Source organism: Netta rufina (assembly GCF_964035555.1).
Source record: "Netta rufina genome assembly, chromosome: 5".
Taxonomy (NCBI): Eukaryota; Metazoa; Chordata; class Aves; order Anseriformes; family Anatidae; genus Netta; species Netta rufina.
Window position 1 is genome coordinate 39,389,097 of NC_140128.1, and position 17,765 is coordinate 39,406,861.

The following is a 17,765-nucleotide window of genomic DNA, read 5'->3' on the forward strand; positions in this document are numbered from 1 at the left end:
AGCTGATGATCTCCTTCACAGCTCAAGAAGAGGAATGGTCTCTCACTGCCAGCCATTCAAATCCATCCATACAGAGACTCCACAGACACAGCACTGGAATTCCTTCTAGCAAACAGACATCCTGATACCAAAACCTCCTCATGGAAAAAGTATCACAGATATGTATGGTGGCCTTCAAGGCCTCAGAATGAGGAGTCTATCCAACAAAACACGTTTGTCCGAGAGAACATCTGGTCTTGTGAATACAAATTCCAGTATGTCTCATTGGCATCAAAGTCCAAGTGGTCTACACCTAGTATCAGAGCATGATCTTCCACTGATGGTACTCACACCACCCATAAGGCTGTTGTAAAGGCTAAGATGAACAACCTAAATATGAGCTTAATACATCATGTACCGAGAACCAGTCAGCTACTTCTGGAAGGGAGGGCATCTCATATTCTTCTCTTAATATGTATGTTGTGATGTGCTCCTAGCCTGAACACAGTATAAAAGGCTTGCATGAACTCTGTATGAACCTCTCCCTTGTGGCCTCTAGTGTGCACCCTAATCCATTCAAAACCAACAAGCCCCATTCTCTGTCATGGAAAAGACTCTGTAACTTACAAGTGATGCCAACACCACCGAGTAGGAGAGGAGAAGAGAGGACGCCTTGGTTACATTATGCTGTCTCACCACCAAAGCAGATGCTGAATGATTGTTGGGGGTGCTGTACTGGCAATTTTCTTTTCTTATGGTAAACAAAGGCACTTTTGATGAAACTCATTGGTGAGCGCAGGGATATAAGTGTCATAAAAGCAGAGAGAGACAAACTAATACCCACTTGAAGAAAATTTATATAATTGTACTCCCCTCACGTGCAATTATTATAAAGTCAGAATGCTTTGCCATTCTTTTGTCTCTCTTGTACCAGAAAACACTTTCCACAAAATGCATTCTCTCTGAGCCGTGGGGAAAACAGTTTTATGCCTCCCTCTTGAATTACTTAACTGAAACACTCTTTGAGAGAGGTTTTTGAAAAGAGACAGACATGGAAGTAGCAGGCCTGCAAAGAGACAAAATACATGCTACATTCAGTTCACAGTATCCAGCAGGCACAAATACATATGTGGACTCCAGGTTGATGAGTATAAGGAAGTAGGAAAAATAACAAGCTGGAATTGCAGGATTTATTCCTGATTCTCTATTGCATCGCTGCACATGCTCTCAAGATAACAGCAGCCGTGCTCAGAGCTAGGATCAGCAGATGCCCTAGGCAAAGTAATACTGCCATTTCCTTTGAAGATCTGGCTGCCCTAACATATCTCGAGGCTGAACAGGAGTTCAAAAATGAAGTGTTTGGCTGGAGGTAAAGGACCAGTCTTGATATCTCTGGATTTTTCATTTGTTGGAAGCAGAAGTAAAATTTTTCAAGGACAAACGATGCATGACTTCACTGCTCCTAAAGCTGACAAAACTCATCCCTTCAAAAGGATGGTCTTAGATTGCAACGTGCATTTCTCTGAATATTTAAAAAATCATAGAGGAAAGATGTCTGATATACTTCCACTAAGCCATCATAGTTACAGATGTGGTGTTGGCTACGTTTAACATACAATGCAAAGAAGTTCAGAAGACGTGGGCTACAACTGAGTACAACTTGTTATCCCAAAATCAGTGGGCGGGAGACTAGCAAAACTGACAAAAAAAATAACTTACTTTCATAATAAGCCAGCACTAACTGGTAAATTGCCAGACAAAGATATAAGAATGTTGTTTCTGTTAATGATACTCTGAAGACAATCACCTTTCCTGAGCTATCATCCAAACCTCTGTACAGTTTTCAGTGGTGGCTGTGACAACCTGAATGAAGAAACTAGAGAGAAAAACCAGATGAGATGAGAATTCCACAAGGATGCATATCCTACAGCTACTCGATCCTGCACATGAAACCCAGTGGAATAAAGGACAACTTGGATCCCCTGGGAGGAAGCAAGGAATGGAATCAGTTATCTACTGAAGTTAAATCTTGTAGGGAAATAGCACCTTAGTTCTGGAACAGAGCTGAAGGCTATAGCCAACACCAAACATGGCAGAGTAGGCTATGAGAAGACAGACCCAAGGTCTTGAAGCCCACAGCAGCTGAGGATGTGCAGCAGCTGAGGATGTGCAGAAGTTTGAAATAAAAAACATCTGTAACTGAATTTTCACTAATGATGAGCCAACAACGTGATGCACCGGTAGAAACAGTAGAAACCTTTATCTTAAACATCCCTAAAAATTCGATGAGTACAGAAGTGACATAATCTGGTAGTAACTTCACAAGATTCTACAGAACTCCTGGTCACTGGTGATATATCATGGTGGAACAGGCAGCAGACAAGCACTGCAGAGATTCTTGAAGAACAGAGCTGAAAAATGCAGAGAAAGCGAATTAGATCATGACTGTCTAGGAACTGAAACATAAGCCAATGAATTAAGAAGAGGAACGCTACATCAGAGAACTGGATTTTGGACAAATGAAGTATTTGATCTTTGTCATATGTGTGAACGAAAGAGAAATAGTAAAATGCATGTTCTGTCCTATGAGTTTATGCCTGGAGCAAGTGATAGTTAAACTAATGGGGTACGAACCTAATTGTTTCATCCTCTCACAATTTATCTGGTCTTGAATGACAAGAAGTATGCACAACCCAAGAGTGAACATGAACACAAACACTCTTTTCAAGAGAAAACACTTTTGCCCTCTGACACTATTTCTGTCAGCCGTTTGGATTGATCATTATCTAATTTGCCAGCACATCAGAATGATCTCTTAACACTGATTATACAGGGTAGATGTGACAGGGGAGTTGTGGAATAAGAGAACAGATCAAACAGGCTGTTAGAATCCAATCCCTGAGGGCTCCAACACAAGCAATAGGAAACACTGTACTCTTTGAGAATTGCAATCATACCGAGTGCTGTTTGACAAGGGAGAAGTTGGAAAACACCACGAAAATAGTTTTCCTTTAACCTGGCACCAACAAAGAGCCAGAGCTGAAGCTGCTTCCTGTTCATTTTAAGGATGGGTGGATCTTCTCTCCAATACATTTTCCAGCTGCTGAAGTTGTTTGCTAACACAAGCAAATTAATTTTCATAACATTAAGCAAATTCTAACTGGAGTACTTCACTAAGCCACTATTGCAACTGATAAAAGCCACCTGGACCTTAGGGTTCAACCTTGGGTCTAAACACATCAGCCAATTAAAAAAGTTTATATAGCCTAAACAAACAGAAATCAAAATACAAAAATAAGCCACACAGAACATAAGCACCCAACAGTGAAACATAAAGACAAATTTTAAATCCTGTCCAATATAGCAAAAGCAAATATTTTGAGGGTGTGAATTAATAACCGAAATTATAACCAAAACAAACAAATGAAATGACTTTATTCAAATTGAGCATTTTCATGGCTCTGTGCCAAAATTCAAGTCGGCGACTAACAAGGATGTCTCTGCTCATATGGTCTAATATTTTTCTCTGCTGTTGGTTGCCATGTGATGACAGCAGAGAATATTGGCTGTTACTGGACTAGGACAGACTGAAATGGCTGAGCAAAGAAGTTTGAGACTTTATGTTCAAACTTGGACCTTGGGAAGAACGATACAGACAGTTGGAGGACCTCTGCCTTATAGAAAGATCTCACAGTTAGTGATCGGGAAGAGATTGGAGGAAAGACCCCAAGGCTCAGCACCAGAAGCTCTCACAGACAGTCATTCACCTCAGCCTACAGCTGTATCACCAGCTTCTGCAGATGTTCAGGTACTCTCCTCAGTGGGTTGTCCTCTCAGCAGGGACCTGTTCACCGTCCCCTGGGTGTTACGGGTGTGTGGTGGTCTGAAGTCACTGCTGCTTTTTCCTTTGCCCCATACTTGAAGCAACACCCTGGATTCCTCACCTGATGTTCAGTGTTAGTCCTTCTCTGCAAGCAGAGGCTGGAAAAAAACAAAACACAAAGCAAAGCTTTTGAGTAATCACAGGACTGTTTTATTTAAAATACTGCTGAACTGCTCTGCAAATCTCAGCCACCACCAGAAATCTGGATCTCCCCACCATATACCCTTTCTCTGCGCTACAAGATGAGATCACAGTATGACAAACCTAACTTAATAAGCTACTGTCCGAAAAAGTGTTCTTGATATTCCTCTCAAAACTTTATCTGCACTTCCCTAATCCAGCTCATCTCTTCACATGCTCCTCCAGTAACTAACTCTAAACCCTCTCCCATATCAGCATGCTTTGCCTTTTTCTTTCTGCATCTTTTATTCATTTGCTTGCAGGGAAATCTACTCCCCCACTCCAAAAGATGCTGAGTGCCTTGGTGCAGAAGAGGTGGGGATGTGAAAAAGTTGATCTTTAAAAGAAACGAGATGGGGATAAGAAAGATTTTCTTTTCATTATTAGAGAGACATATTGCATATAGAGACATAAAGAGAGACATACTGCAATATTTTCCTTCTTAGGAAAGTTATGGGAAAAAGTCAATGTCATTGTCACTTCTTTTATGTCAAAAACCTTAGATATTCCCTTAAGAGAAAAATTCAAAACACTTAGAAATGTAAAAAGTTTATTTTGGACAGTTTGCATTGTCCTGTGTATTTAGCCCATCAGCTTGCTCCTAAATACGACTGACACTTGTTGAGAGCTGAGTTTATTAAAAATATTGCTATATTTTTAAAAATACACTCTCCTTGAAATCCCAGCATAGAGCCAAACACCACACAGTACAGAGGATCTGGAAAGATGTTTAGAAAGCAGTATTGCCAGCAATGGCCCTGCACAGAAAGTTTGGAACCTGAATTAGGCACCAAACTGTCAACTATGTGTATGAAGATAGGATACCAGAGCAGAACACTGTCCCTTGGCAATATGCTGATATTAAGAAAACAAAGGCACATGAAAGAAGCAGCCAACTTCAACCTCATCTTCCTGTTTTGAAGTGTTTTTTTGAGCCTTCCTTGTCTTATAGAAATGCACAATACAGTTTCTCTTTTCTCACAAACTGAATTAAAATCACCTAATATGAGTTCTTCCTGTGTGGCTACCTTCAGGACTCAGCACAGAGGGGCATTCCCATGTCTACATGTAAATAGGTGCATTCTGACCATGAGTCCAACTCATGGCCATTGCTATGATTTAATTATTTCATAAATCTTAATGTAAATGACCCTATGAAGTTTTATCATTTCAGAGCTACTTGTGAGCACTCTACCTCCTTTTAAGTTCTGGTTGAGTAGGGGGAACAAAAACCTCAGATGATTACTGACAGCAGCCAACATGAAGTGTTGATTCCCTCTTGCGATGAGCGTCATTGCAGTGAATCACCACATAAAACAGAATGAATTTCCTTTATCCCTTGCCTGCCAGGAGGTGTTAAAACAAAGTATCTGCCTGTGTGTCTGTCCACATGTTTACATACTATTATGTCATCCATGACTACACCTCAAAAACATTAACACTTTGGTACTTTGAACAGTCACATGGGGGCAAAAAGTATTATCTCCACTTTCTGGATAAGACTGAGTCACAAAGAAATCACAGGAGTTGTTTAAATGTGATGATATGTGTACGCTATAATCCAGTGCTATACAGACTTTCTCAGCACAGGTTTACAGAGTTCTGGTCAGATACCAGCACCTCATCTACTCTGCTTCCAAACTGCAGGAATGAGAGCAGAATACTGGGTTAGTCTGACAGCACTGGGTCAGGGACCTGCGCTAAGATTTTTTAGTGCTAGTTTGAGCTGTTCCATCATACCCATAGCAAGTCTATAGCAGAACGGTGAAGCATGTCCAAATCTCTTGAATCCAGCGTTGAAAACAGGAACTTCCTCTCTTCCTGAAAAGCTCTGATAATCCTAGAAATTCAGATCTTTTATCCCAGAGCAGAGGGAATTTCTAATCCCAGAGTGATGCCCAGCATTCTCTCGATAATATATAGTACAACTAAGAAAGGCAATAAATAGATGGTGTTTATTTATATCCTTGGGTGACTGACACTAGCAAGCCAGGACAGCTGACAACTGAAGACCAGCCTTCCCTCCCCCTTTTACTTATGGGCACAATTTCAAGTTGGCTTGCTGGACTGGGCAGACAAAGGAAAGCAGCAGTTCCCAGTCACAAAAAAATACTGGGGGGACACACACACAAACAGCACACACACAGCTGCATTCATTAGAGTGAAGTCTCTCTGCATTAAAAGAGCAGTGAGCAGCCTCGTTAACAAATGGACACATGGTGGGGGAAGCCAGCATGAGGCTCCCTCCTCCTTGTGTTACGGAGAAGAGGCTGGGTGGGCTCCTCACCCCGACTGCTAAGGGCCTTCTGCATTTGACAGGCCTCATTCTGATTTCTCTTACTCAGTTTCCTACTCCCTGGTTTGTTGTGGCTCTCTGTTCTCTGGCTCTTCCACACATTTCATTTCATAACTTTAGACACTGCTTTTACTCTATTCACACAAAGTTTGGCTTCTATTTTTAGTCTCAATAAAGTAATGCCAGATTAAAACAAAATCCAATTTGGATGGGCAAAGTCATCCTCTCTATAGGTAGCTTAATGCCAAAGGGCCAGATGTGAGACAGGCATAGCCAAGATATTATATAACCTCTCCCCAGCCTTTGCACACCTGATCTTGAATGACATTTCCAACCCAGCAAGGAAATACAGGCAGTTCGCCATCACCTCACTACTGAGAACAAGCAAAGCTCAGCCTCCAGTCAGGCAAAAATGCCAGCTGCCTGAAGTCATTACTTATCCTGCTTCAGAGTTTTCTCGGAGTCTGTCAGAAGCGAAAGCTCCTAAAATTCAAGCTGAGCTCTAGTTCTCAAAAAGGGAAGCCAATTTCTAGAGGCTCTCCTTTCCTTTTTCTCCTGCTTTCCCAGTGTTCCTGAAACTTGGAATGGCCTTTCCATGAGGCTGTGGCATGAGACCAGGAGCAACAGGAAAAAGACTTTCATAAAAGGCTTTCTTTCATAAAAGAACGGCAAAAGGTTGACTAAAGGTGTGAGAGGTGGGCTGTTGTCATAAGTTAAGCACTAAATGTAATTTCTGATCATCAGAAGCGAACACAGACCCTCGGCTCTAGCTGAGAGGCGATTGAGAGACAAGATCTTGTTAACATCTGAGAAGGGCTGAAAATGCTGCTTTCGGCAGGGCTTTATACTCTGCTGAGATTCAATGAGACTGCCACATTTTTCTGACATCAAACATAGTCAGGCCCTGTTTCAAATTTTAGGAGTACACCTTTATAGTGCATCTATTCTGCATGTACGTGTTAGACATACCAATATATGCTTATTGCAAGCCATAAGGGAATGGTTCCCTGCTTCTTCAAAGAATACCAAGAAATAGCTTAAGGAGAAGGTCTTTCTTCACCTCTCTCCTTTCGCTTTTGGTCCATCTGGTAAATACAGGCTTATCTGTCATTATCTGATATGGGATAACTACAACAACTATGCCAGGGAGAAAAATGATCTTTTCCCCCATTCCATCTTTTTATCCCATCTTCTTTTTTTTGTGTCTCCCTTTTGGGAGACAATAGGATTCACCTCATCTTTCTTTTCTCTTTTGCCCAAAGAAGCTGTGGATGCCCCATGCCTGGAGGTGTTCAAGACTGTGATTATGGGGCTTTAAGCAACCTGATCTAGTGGGAGATGTCCCTGCCCATAGCAGGGGCATTGGGATTAGATGGTCTTTAAGGTCTCTTCCAAACCATTCTATGATTCTATGGTATTTTACCTCAAGCTCCACTGCTTTTCAAAATGTGATACAACAAACTGATTATGTTTCTCAGTAAGCCTTTCTCTGAGTGGAGATGGGACTACAGAGAGGACAGAGAAAGGTGCTGACAGAATGTTATTGCTGCTGTTGCCAATGGCTGTATAAGGGGTGAAAAGCAGCACTGGACGTTCGATGCAAGGTGCTGGATATCAGACCAATGATCCCTTTCAGTAACCCACCGAGAGCTCCTCAGCCAGACAGGTGGTTGTGGAAGGATTTATGTGGAAAAGTTTGTTATTCTATTCCTGGATGAGGATAAGCAATGAGATGACAGCCACCAAAAGTTGCTCTTTTGTGTCACAAGATATCTTTTGCCTGAGTAGCCAAAGTAGTCTGAGGTAGAGGTTATTCGAGGTGCCCGTTTGAAGGTCACCTTTCAAAGTCAAGACCACTTGTGCAGTCAGTCACAGCAACAAGAGAGAACCAGGAGAGTGGCAAACGAAGACTGGAATTAACAGGATTAGTGGGAGGGTGGAGGCGTACCAGCAATGCTCTGTGCAGAAACCTGAGTGACTTCTCCCAGCTGCTCCTGATGAAGGATTTGGACAGTGTGGTGAGACCAGCTGAAATCGTACCCAAGGTTCCTCTCGGGAATGTGGTATCAACATAAAAATAAATACATTGGTGCTCAACAATCTATTGCCTCCCCATGCTACAGGGGAGCCTGGCAGAATCTGAGGAAGCCTGGACAAGACTGGGCAGCTGGGAATTCCACCCTACTGCAGCAAATGGCTGGGTGTCTGACACAGGCCATGCACAGTGGCAACAGTACACATCCCATTCCATCCCATCACCAGCCTTTGTACTACAGGAGAGTAGAGAGACAATGGCTGATAAATGAATCTTCAATTTCCAGGCATTTTCTTTGTGAAGATCTGGCAAATAATACAAAATGATTGTACACACCATGTTTAAGTGCCTGTTGTGTGTAGCTGACTTTTTTTTTTCTGATGCAGAACAATTTTGAAGCTTGTACATTTACATGCCTGCTAAAATGATCTCCCTCCCCCAGCCTTATACAAAAGAGTCTGCATTTCAAGAATGATGTTAATTCAGGCAGCGGGTAGCCAACAGCCAGTTACAGCTGAGCATCTCCACCATCAACTCTAATTTCAGGTCTCTGATGACAAGATGTACGTGACCTTCTAATGAAGAACCATACAACATTCCTAGATATAAAAAAGTCTTTAGAAGTGTGCAGTCTACCTGTATATTTCCTGTAAAATGAAAAATTCTGGAGTTGTGGAAGATGCAAAGAAGAGCAAGTAAAAAAGTGCTCTTTCTTATCCTTGTGGCAAGCAGGTTCTATTCATTGCTCTACACCTGACCACACTGCTTGCACGTTCATCTTACTTGGATAACATTCAGATACCTTAGCCTGAAGAAGGAAATCACTAGAAAACTAAGAACAGCAGCCTGCCTTCTATGTGGATGAAGTCCAAAACAACTTACCAATCCCCTTATTCTTCAACGTGTCTCTTGGCAGTGCAGGATCCAGCTCTAAATCCTTACAGATGATGATGATACATTATTTCAAAGAGTTGCATACCTTCAGTTGGCAACTGAAGTTGGCATTTATGCACATATGGGGACCAGGTGAATGTCCAAAGTAAACTGCCAATTGTACATCATCCTGCAGCTAAGCTCAGATACAGGCCTAGGAACCACAGTGAGCAAAATCAACTGCCTAACACAAGAAGTTTCCTTACTAGCTTCAGATGAAGTTCTGACATTCACCTTCTCTATGAAGTATTCTCAGAGAACTCAAATACACAGAAATCAGTTTGGGACTCATGCTTTAAGCCATGCTAGGTAGAGATCTGAGACTTTATATGAACTGGCAGTCTTCTCTACTGTCAAACATGGATAGCATATTATTAACTTTCTTATTATTAACTTTCTCCCCTAGTCAGTAGCCCTAATACCCTTTTCTTCTCTCACCACACTCCGTGTAAGAGCCATGAGGACACTAGTAATATAAACTAGCATAATAAAACTGCATCGCTGTTAATCAGCCTGAGAATAAAAAGGTGAAAGTACTGACAAGGGTGGAGCCAGGCATCAGTCTTGCCCAGTTTTAATCATGATTCATGCTTGTTTGCAATTACATATGTAAGTTATTAGCATATTATTTATATTTTTGCCACAGCAAACCAGAACCCCATAAGCATTCTGTGTTCAGAAGCTTTTAAAATGCAAAGAAACAAATAAATAAAGATTTCATGAACACTCAAGAAGCTGGCAGCATAGGAAAGAGAGAAACGTGATAACAGAAGAGAGATTTCACTCACAGTTGCTGTTACCGTTACAAATCAAATCAGCTGGGGTCAGTACCTTGTAGGTCCACACCCCAATTGCACTGAGGAGTTAACTATACTTTCAAATCACTTCTGTGTCCAGGCTCTCGCATACAGGAGTCCAACTTAGGTACAGAGAAACTGCCTGGAACTGTGCTGTTATGTTTTCAAAAAGTAAAACTTTACTTTTTCTTCTATTCTCCCTAAAACTTGTTTTGTGTTAGCATTTTCAAAAAGGATGAATAATAAATATATTAAGTATCTAACTACATGGTCTTTAAAGTTGCTACAGCACTTCCTGGATGTTTCTTGCCAGCTGTTGAAAAGCTAAATTCTAATTGAAAAAATACACCTTTTTATCTAGAATTCCACTTAAAAAAATCATGCAATATTCACCTAATGCCTCTACAGAGCAGTAGAAAGTAAAACAGCAAATCATCTCCATACAGCCTTGCATTGTTAACATACAGAATAAAAAATGACCAACCCATAGGTTCCTTCCTTCATCATCATATCAAATACATCCTCATAAAGACAGCCTGGAGCTGAACAACCCACTATACTACTTAGTTTAGCCTTCTGTTACTCAGCAAACTATAGTCTTGGAAGACTTGGAGAAGAGGAAGACTTGAAAAGAGAACTGATTTCTTCATTTAAAATCACCCTATTGCACTAATACTAATTGAACTGTAAAGTTTCATGAAGCAGAAAGCAATCAGCACAATGCTGAGAGACCCTCAAAGTAATGCAGGATGCAAACAAACAAACAACAATGATCATGGCTGTAGGTACAGCTTTGTTTTCAGAATGACTGACAACCCAGTACACTAGGCAACTGGGTGTTCAATTTCACTGAAAAATTGGGTCAGAAGCATTTTGAGTGTTCCCCAGAGGTAGTAATTCCTGGTACTTCTTTAGTAGAATAAATTCCCTTCAACTTCCAGTAACTTTGATAGGGAACTGTCTGTTCAGAAAATACAAATAACCCCCAAGTGATAGCATGCAGGTTTTGATATTTAGATCTTCCCCTCTAGATTTAAATATCAACCCCCCTCCAGTAGATACTCAAGAGAACCTGTGCCTTATCTCTCATTACCCCAGTGGCATACAGCTCACATAGAACTCATCTGTCCATGAAATGAGGATGAGGCCATGGGGATGAGAGGCTGGGCCACTTATCTTGTAATGGTGCTGTTTTTCAGAGTCCTGAGCTGCTTTGCAGAAATGCTGACTTTTAGTCTTCCTCTTATTTCATCTCATGAAATCTGTACTTTAGAGCTTGAGCCCACTGCACAACACTCCTTGAGCCCACTCCTACAACTGCAGTACTAACCACCAGGGAACTGTTCTATGAACAATTTGGTTAAAAGTTTCCATACTATCTGACTCGCTGTTCCTTTGAGCGTCATCCTCACTTTTGGTTAGCTCATTTGTGACATCTTTATGCTTCTCTGCAAAGCTTCAATATTTGCTATTCCTTGGACAGACTATTAGAGTAGATGAAAAGAAGAATGGACTAGGAGCCTGAAGGGCATCTGCCAAAGTCAGACAAGGGCCCAGTTCAATAGCAGACAAGCCTATGGTACTCAAATGACTTCCTCAGTCTGCCAGGATGTTTTCTTCACAGAAGCTGTCTGATAAAATAGTATGAAATGGTTGTGCCATCTCGGCGATTAATCATCCCACAGACCTTTATTCAAATAAGGCCTATTCAAACTTCTCAAACATTTTGAACATTCCTGTGCATGTTTATATGGAGGTTCTGCCCAATTCTTCTATCTCCACAACTTTTCACAGCCTGCTATCTTTGAATGTTTGCAGTTTATTCTGTAATCTGCTTTATGACTTGTATCTCCAATTCCTCTAGTTGGTATCTAGGATACCAAATACATGCAGAACAGTAACCCCAAGTAAGTTGTTGATGAGGAAAATCAGGGCCCTAGTGTAAGCAATCGATGAAAAGAGTGAAGAAGAAAAACATCTGTTCCTGCAGGAAGGACCAAAGTAGTCTCTGAGACACACAGACTGGGCACAACAGCCTCTGACGCATACCAGTGGCTTGGTGCAAAGCTGAAAAAAATATAATTCCCCCAGTTTCCAAGAACAAACATTTTGCTCTACTTACTTCAATCGCAGCAAAATTTAGCCCTGTTCTTGGAGCTATATACCTTTTCTAGGGACAAGCTTTGAGTAACCTGCTCACTAGATCCTGGTTCTGCTAACCTACCCCTAAAATTACAGGGTGACAACTGTGAAGTGCTCTTAAAATTGTTAAAAAGAGGGCAGAATTCGGCACACAAATGCCTTCATGTAAATCCACTTAGCAAAACAGTTTGGTCATATATTGAGAACTACATTTTTACATTTACTTGTAAACTTGTGTGCAACCTTCCTTTATATACTGTATGAAAAACTCAACTTGAATGATGCAGTAAACCAGAACTTTTGTCTCAACTGCACATATAATACAATGTTGACAAAATTGTATTTTGATTATTCCATTATATTGCATTCCTACGCTGTCGTGTTCCAATGTGCTGTAGGGTCTTTTTTATTGACTCTCGCTATTCATCCTATAAAATCTCTGGTAGGATAGCTGAAGTTTTTGGCAGGTGGTAAAGCGTGGGAGGCAGTTTGGAATTGTACAATAAGTGCATTAGCTGAATGTTTGTGCTAGAGGATCAGCAATAAAATCACTGACATTAATACTGGAAATGTCATCTTGAAGTTTCAGAGCTAAATATCCACAAGATGAATTAGGCAGTTCACCCCTGCACTAACTTTTGTTTCAGCTTGTGAAAACATACAGAACACTGCTTCAGTGATACTCAAGTCACGTTTTCAAGGTTTTCGCAGCAAAACTAAAGGTCAGAAACATAATTCTTTCAAGGCACTCTAGACGATAATTTGCCCATATATTCCATTACAGCATCATCACAGATTACTGCAGGCCATGGGCAACATGGGTTCATCACAACCACACTCTTCTGCAAATATGTCTGTGCCAATGAAAAATGGATTGGGTCCTCATTTACTAAGATCCTCACTGAACAAATTAATCACTAGGGAGGGATGAAGATCTGATTCTATAGGCCTCAGTGATTTTTCTTTGGGAGGTTTCACCTCTACTGACTGACTTCACTATGTAGCTGATTCACAAGTCTCAACTATGTCTTCCTGAACTAAAGCACTTTTCTGCAAGACTGAAGAAAAATGTAAAGAATGTCCTGGCCCTTTATTACAGCCCAAGCTTAAACAACAGAGCATCTTTGAGCCAAAGCCTAAAGCAAACAGGGGCCATTATAGCCAAGTTTTTTTCCCAGCCACATTTTTAGGGATCTTCCTCTTCCAACTCTACAAAATTCAGCCTTTGCTCCCTTCTGTTTAGTCTTCTTTGTCCCAGGAGGAATAAATTCCCTACACAGCTGAACCCAGGCTGTTACCTAGGAACCACTATGTGCAGGGTAGACAGCTGTGTTTCTTCCTCTTGCTGAGGTTTTTTTCCCTGCCAGTTCTTGAGAAAGATAAAAGCATCCCAGCATGCCCACCCCCCCCACTTCCTGGTCTTCAGCACTGGCACTCACCTGCGGAATTTGACCCTGGCTCACAGGATGCAGCACTGTGAAGGCTGTTCTGGAATCCGTTCAGTTGCCTTTCAGTGGAGGCCACCCTAGCAGGTAAAAGCATCAGATTAGAAAGGATGAATGAGAAAGGATATACCAAGGACGCGTAATGGTCTTGAACGTAAAAGTTATAATTCTCCTAGTTCACATAATTTCATTAGGACTGCAGCTATGAACATGATATGAGATAGGCAGTGACAGCAACTGGCTCCAAGAAGGCAGGGGATGGCAGACAAACACTCGAGCTGCCAGCAAGACTTCAATGTGCCTAAAGCTTTTGTCCCATGTGCCTTGCAAGATGATTCTGAAGGATAAAGGAAATGGTAAATAACATTGGTCTACCAATGCACAACTCAACTAGTAATGCTGTGGTATACTTTCTCCAGTGATCTGAAGCAAAATGATTAAGCAACCTTAAAACAAAAATGAACATGAGAAGGGGGCTAGCCACAAGATGCTGCTCTCAAAATCTAAGAAAATCTAAGTCCTTGTATCTTCTCTCAACAGAGACAACTGATCTGGGCAAGATTTCTCACTTGCCTCAGAAACTGAGACCCACAGGACGTGTATAGTCTCCAGCAGTGTAGCACAAATCCTCTAGCAGACACTTTATGCAAATCCTCTTGCATTTAGCTCAGCATTTGAATTACAGCAAAGCAATACTCTGTGGAGTACAACCACACTCTCTGTAGCTATTATAAAGATTCATTACCAAAATGAGACCATTCTCTCCTACATAAAAAAAAAAGTGTCTACTCACAAAAGTAGGTCAAGTTGTACAGCTGCAATGACCTTTTCTGTCCTTAAAATCTACACAATCAATCCACCTATTCTTGGTTTATCCTCTCTTCTCTTATCCCTCCTTGCCTTTCCTCCCTGCCCAACTCTGTTCTGATCACTACAGACTTCTGTGTGTACACTCCTGTCTCTCTGCCACAGTGCTTTTCCCTCACTCATTCACCTCTGCCATGAAATACAGTTCCTGTGAGCTCTTCCCCAGAAGAACACTGTGATCTCCAATCCCCACGTGATGCCATGATGACTAACAGACCCAGGCACATATGTGCAGTTGCTGTATTTTTTTTTCCTGAAACATTCTGCCTTCAAATTTTGAAGTCAGCAAGTTGCCAGCAATCCAGGTGCTCCTGGCAGCTGAAAGGCCAGTGAGGGACTCCTGTATTTTATCTTAGCTGGACTTGAGTAAAATAAATCAGAGTCCATATGGGAAGGGAAGGGGAAGCAGATATGACATTTGCAAAGCACAACGCCTTACTTCAATCAGCTGTAATTTGAAATGCTGTTGTCAAATGAGGTGCCTGTTTCTATGTTTATTGCCTCTTGGAGAGAATTTTGGATCTGTATTTATGGTTTCTTTTGCTGCATGGATACTGCATGGTCCATCTGGGGGTGGAGAATCCAGATGGATCTTTATCCTTTTTACATAAACATTCCATGCTCATAATTAGCTGGTCCACTTCATTAATACAGCACAGTTGACAGCCAAAACTAGTTCACCCTTCTGTAGGTAGAATGCAAGACTGGCAGTTGAAAATATCAGGGATGTTGGCCAGTACAACAACAACAAAAATATCAGGGAACAGTTACCCTTCTATCTTTATGTCTGCTTTACATGTAGAGACTCTATTTCCCTCTCCAGACTCGCCCATCCTCTCTTCTTTCTGCCCACACTGTATACCGATTGTTGCAGTTTCAACTGTCACCTCCACACAGCTCATTCTCAGATCTACCCCACAACCTTGACCTCCCACCATGCTAAGATCACCCCTCAAGTTCTCTCTTCCCTCAGCTGTCCTGATAGGATCTCCAGTCCCAGAATATATTTACTGCTTAAACTGAATTAATCCCTTTCCACTTTCTTCCTCCTTGGGTTAGCTGAAACCCCATTACCTTTCTAATTTTCCTACTTTTAATGTCTGTGGAGTTTTTGTTTCTGCTTCTGCAATGAAATCCTTTGTTACATTCTCAATTTCTTCCTCTTTAAAATGAACAAAACCAGCCATTTCTCCGCTGTCCCCCTCCAACTATTTGCCATTGGCCTTTTCTCTCTCTTATGCAGCAAAGCTCTTCTTGAAATTGATACTGATGTTTCTTAATGCAGGCACTAAACCACCTCTAAGCTGCCCAGCCTGGAGGGTGCTCTTGTTCTAGAGGTGACAAAGAAATATTTTATTGACTGAAGTCTGAACACCTTTAAAAAAAACAATTCTTGGGATATCACGAAATGCATCTAATGTTCCGTGGGGACAGGACTGACACTAACAAATTCACATCACACAAAGCCCAGGTTTGACTAGAGGACAGCAACAGATGTGAAGAGCCAGAGCCAGGAAGGCTTGTTCCCCTGTTGCTCTTGGCCAGGGTATCTCCACATGTGTATCTGCGTGTAAGATCTGAGGCTAGCCAAGGGCTAAGAGCTGCAGGCCCAGTGAGCCCAGCTGTGTCAGGGTGTTAAATCAAGGCACGTCTCTCAGATGCACTGCTTTTGCTGCCAAAAATGTCTAAGGGTCAGGCAGCCTGATTAACCCAGATGCTCAGGAGCTAAAAAAACAAGTATGCCTCAGTACAGCAGTAGCAAAAAAGTAAAAGTGGTCTCAGTAACTGCTACATGTTTGCTCCCCTGATGCTTGTCCTCTTTTTAGTGGGCACTCAGACTGTATACATGATCAGCTCATTTGAGACGCTTCACACATGCCTGTGAATAAGCACACATGGGCAAGACAGGATACAAAACAGAACCATAGCGTTTTACAGAGCTTGCTTTGTGGCCATTCTTCTATTTTTGGCATATTTGCCAAGCTTGGCCAGCCTGTCCTGTAACAGCTGGCTGCTGCCATATCTGACTATAGTCAGGACTCCACCCATCTGTGGGATGGAGTTCCTGAACCCTGGAGAAATGCATCACCTCTCCCCTATTTCTGTACTAGCTACAATAGAGCAGAACTTTGGATCTTCTGCTGCTGGCACCATGCAAAGCAAATATACAAAAGAAGAACAAGGTAGAAAGACTATGTGCTATGGTGTTGGGACTTGAAGGAAATACTTGTTCTGAAAGGTTTCCTGAGCAGAGTTGTTGGGAATAACATTTATAGAGAAGTTCAGTAAACATGCCATGAAGAAATTATGCTGTATTGTTTAACATCTCCAATAGTTTTTGATGTTTCAGTCTATTCAGTCTACTGCTGGTAAAGTCAGCAATTTCTTGGGCTTACTCTCTTCCAGATAAAATATTGAACTGTATGTTCCTTCTCTCTACCAGGCATTTTTTTTCTTTGCATGCAGTGATCTAACATTGACAGCCGTATTTTTTCTGAGATCTTTCCTTTGACTATCTGTTCACAGGCTGCCCAAGCCTTGCCCTACCTGATGCTTTTACAGTTAGAGTGCAGCAAGTTAGTGTAGGAATGATGCAGAAATCTGTGTTTATTGTGATTTATTCATTACTAAAAGCAGAAAGATTTTCTATCTGCCACCTGTACAAAATCACTCTTGAATTCTCACAGTTGTGCTAATATATTTCCCTGCTTTGCATGCTGTCATCTGTAATGAAGGTCCTACCCACCAAATGCTGCTTCCAGGGATATCTGCTTCATCCTGTGGCTTACAAATACTATTTCAGTGACCTCTGCCTCAAGATATTGCTGACAGTTAGCAGCAGGTCCCTTTATGGTTCACAGACATGCCAGTAACAGTGGCAACACAAGGACCCAATCTGACTCTTGGAAAGAAAGAAGAGTTTGTTGTGTTAGCTGTTCAAAAAATTATCTTACTACCTGTAATCTGAGTATGTTTAATCAAAACTATGGAGCCCCAGGAGACCATTTCATGAGTATACATTTCTGAGTAGAGCTACGTATTAAACCATTTCTCCCAGTTACTATAGTCTTTTTCCACACCTTAACGTGGGCCCCAGTTTTCCACTCTGTTAGCTTAAGCAAGGAGTCTGCTTTGGACACAATCCATTATAAAGTCAACCTACCACCTTTTACAAGTTGAGAGACTGTGAAAACAAGAGAGGCCAGGA

At 41.5% G+C, this 17,765-nt stretch overlaps 1 protein-coding gene across 1 annotated transcript in view; it reads right to left on the reverse strand.

The window, feature by feature from the left end:
- Positions 1-3,466: 3,466 nt before the first annotated feature.
- The window catches only part of TTLL5 (tubulin tyrosine ligase like 5), a gene marked incomplete at its 5' end in the record, with an annotated part of 124,988 nt that continues 110,689 nt past the window's right edge, over positions 3,467-17,765 (reverse strand). Inside the window, 2 exon segments of the mRNA XM_084287921.1 lie at positions 3,467-3,960; positions 13,685-13,770. Of these exon segments, the coding sequence (XP_084144047.1) occupies positions 3,920-3,960; positions 13,685-13,770 (127 nt within the window). The 3' untranslated portion in view covers positions 3,467-3,919.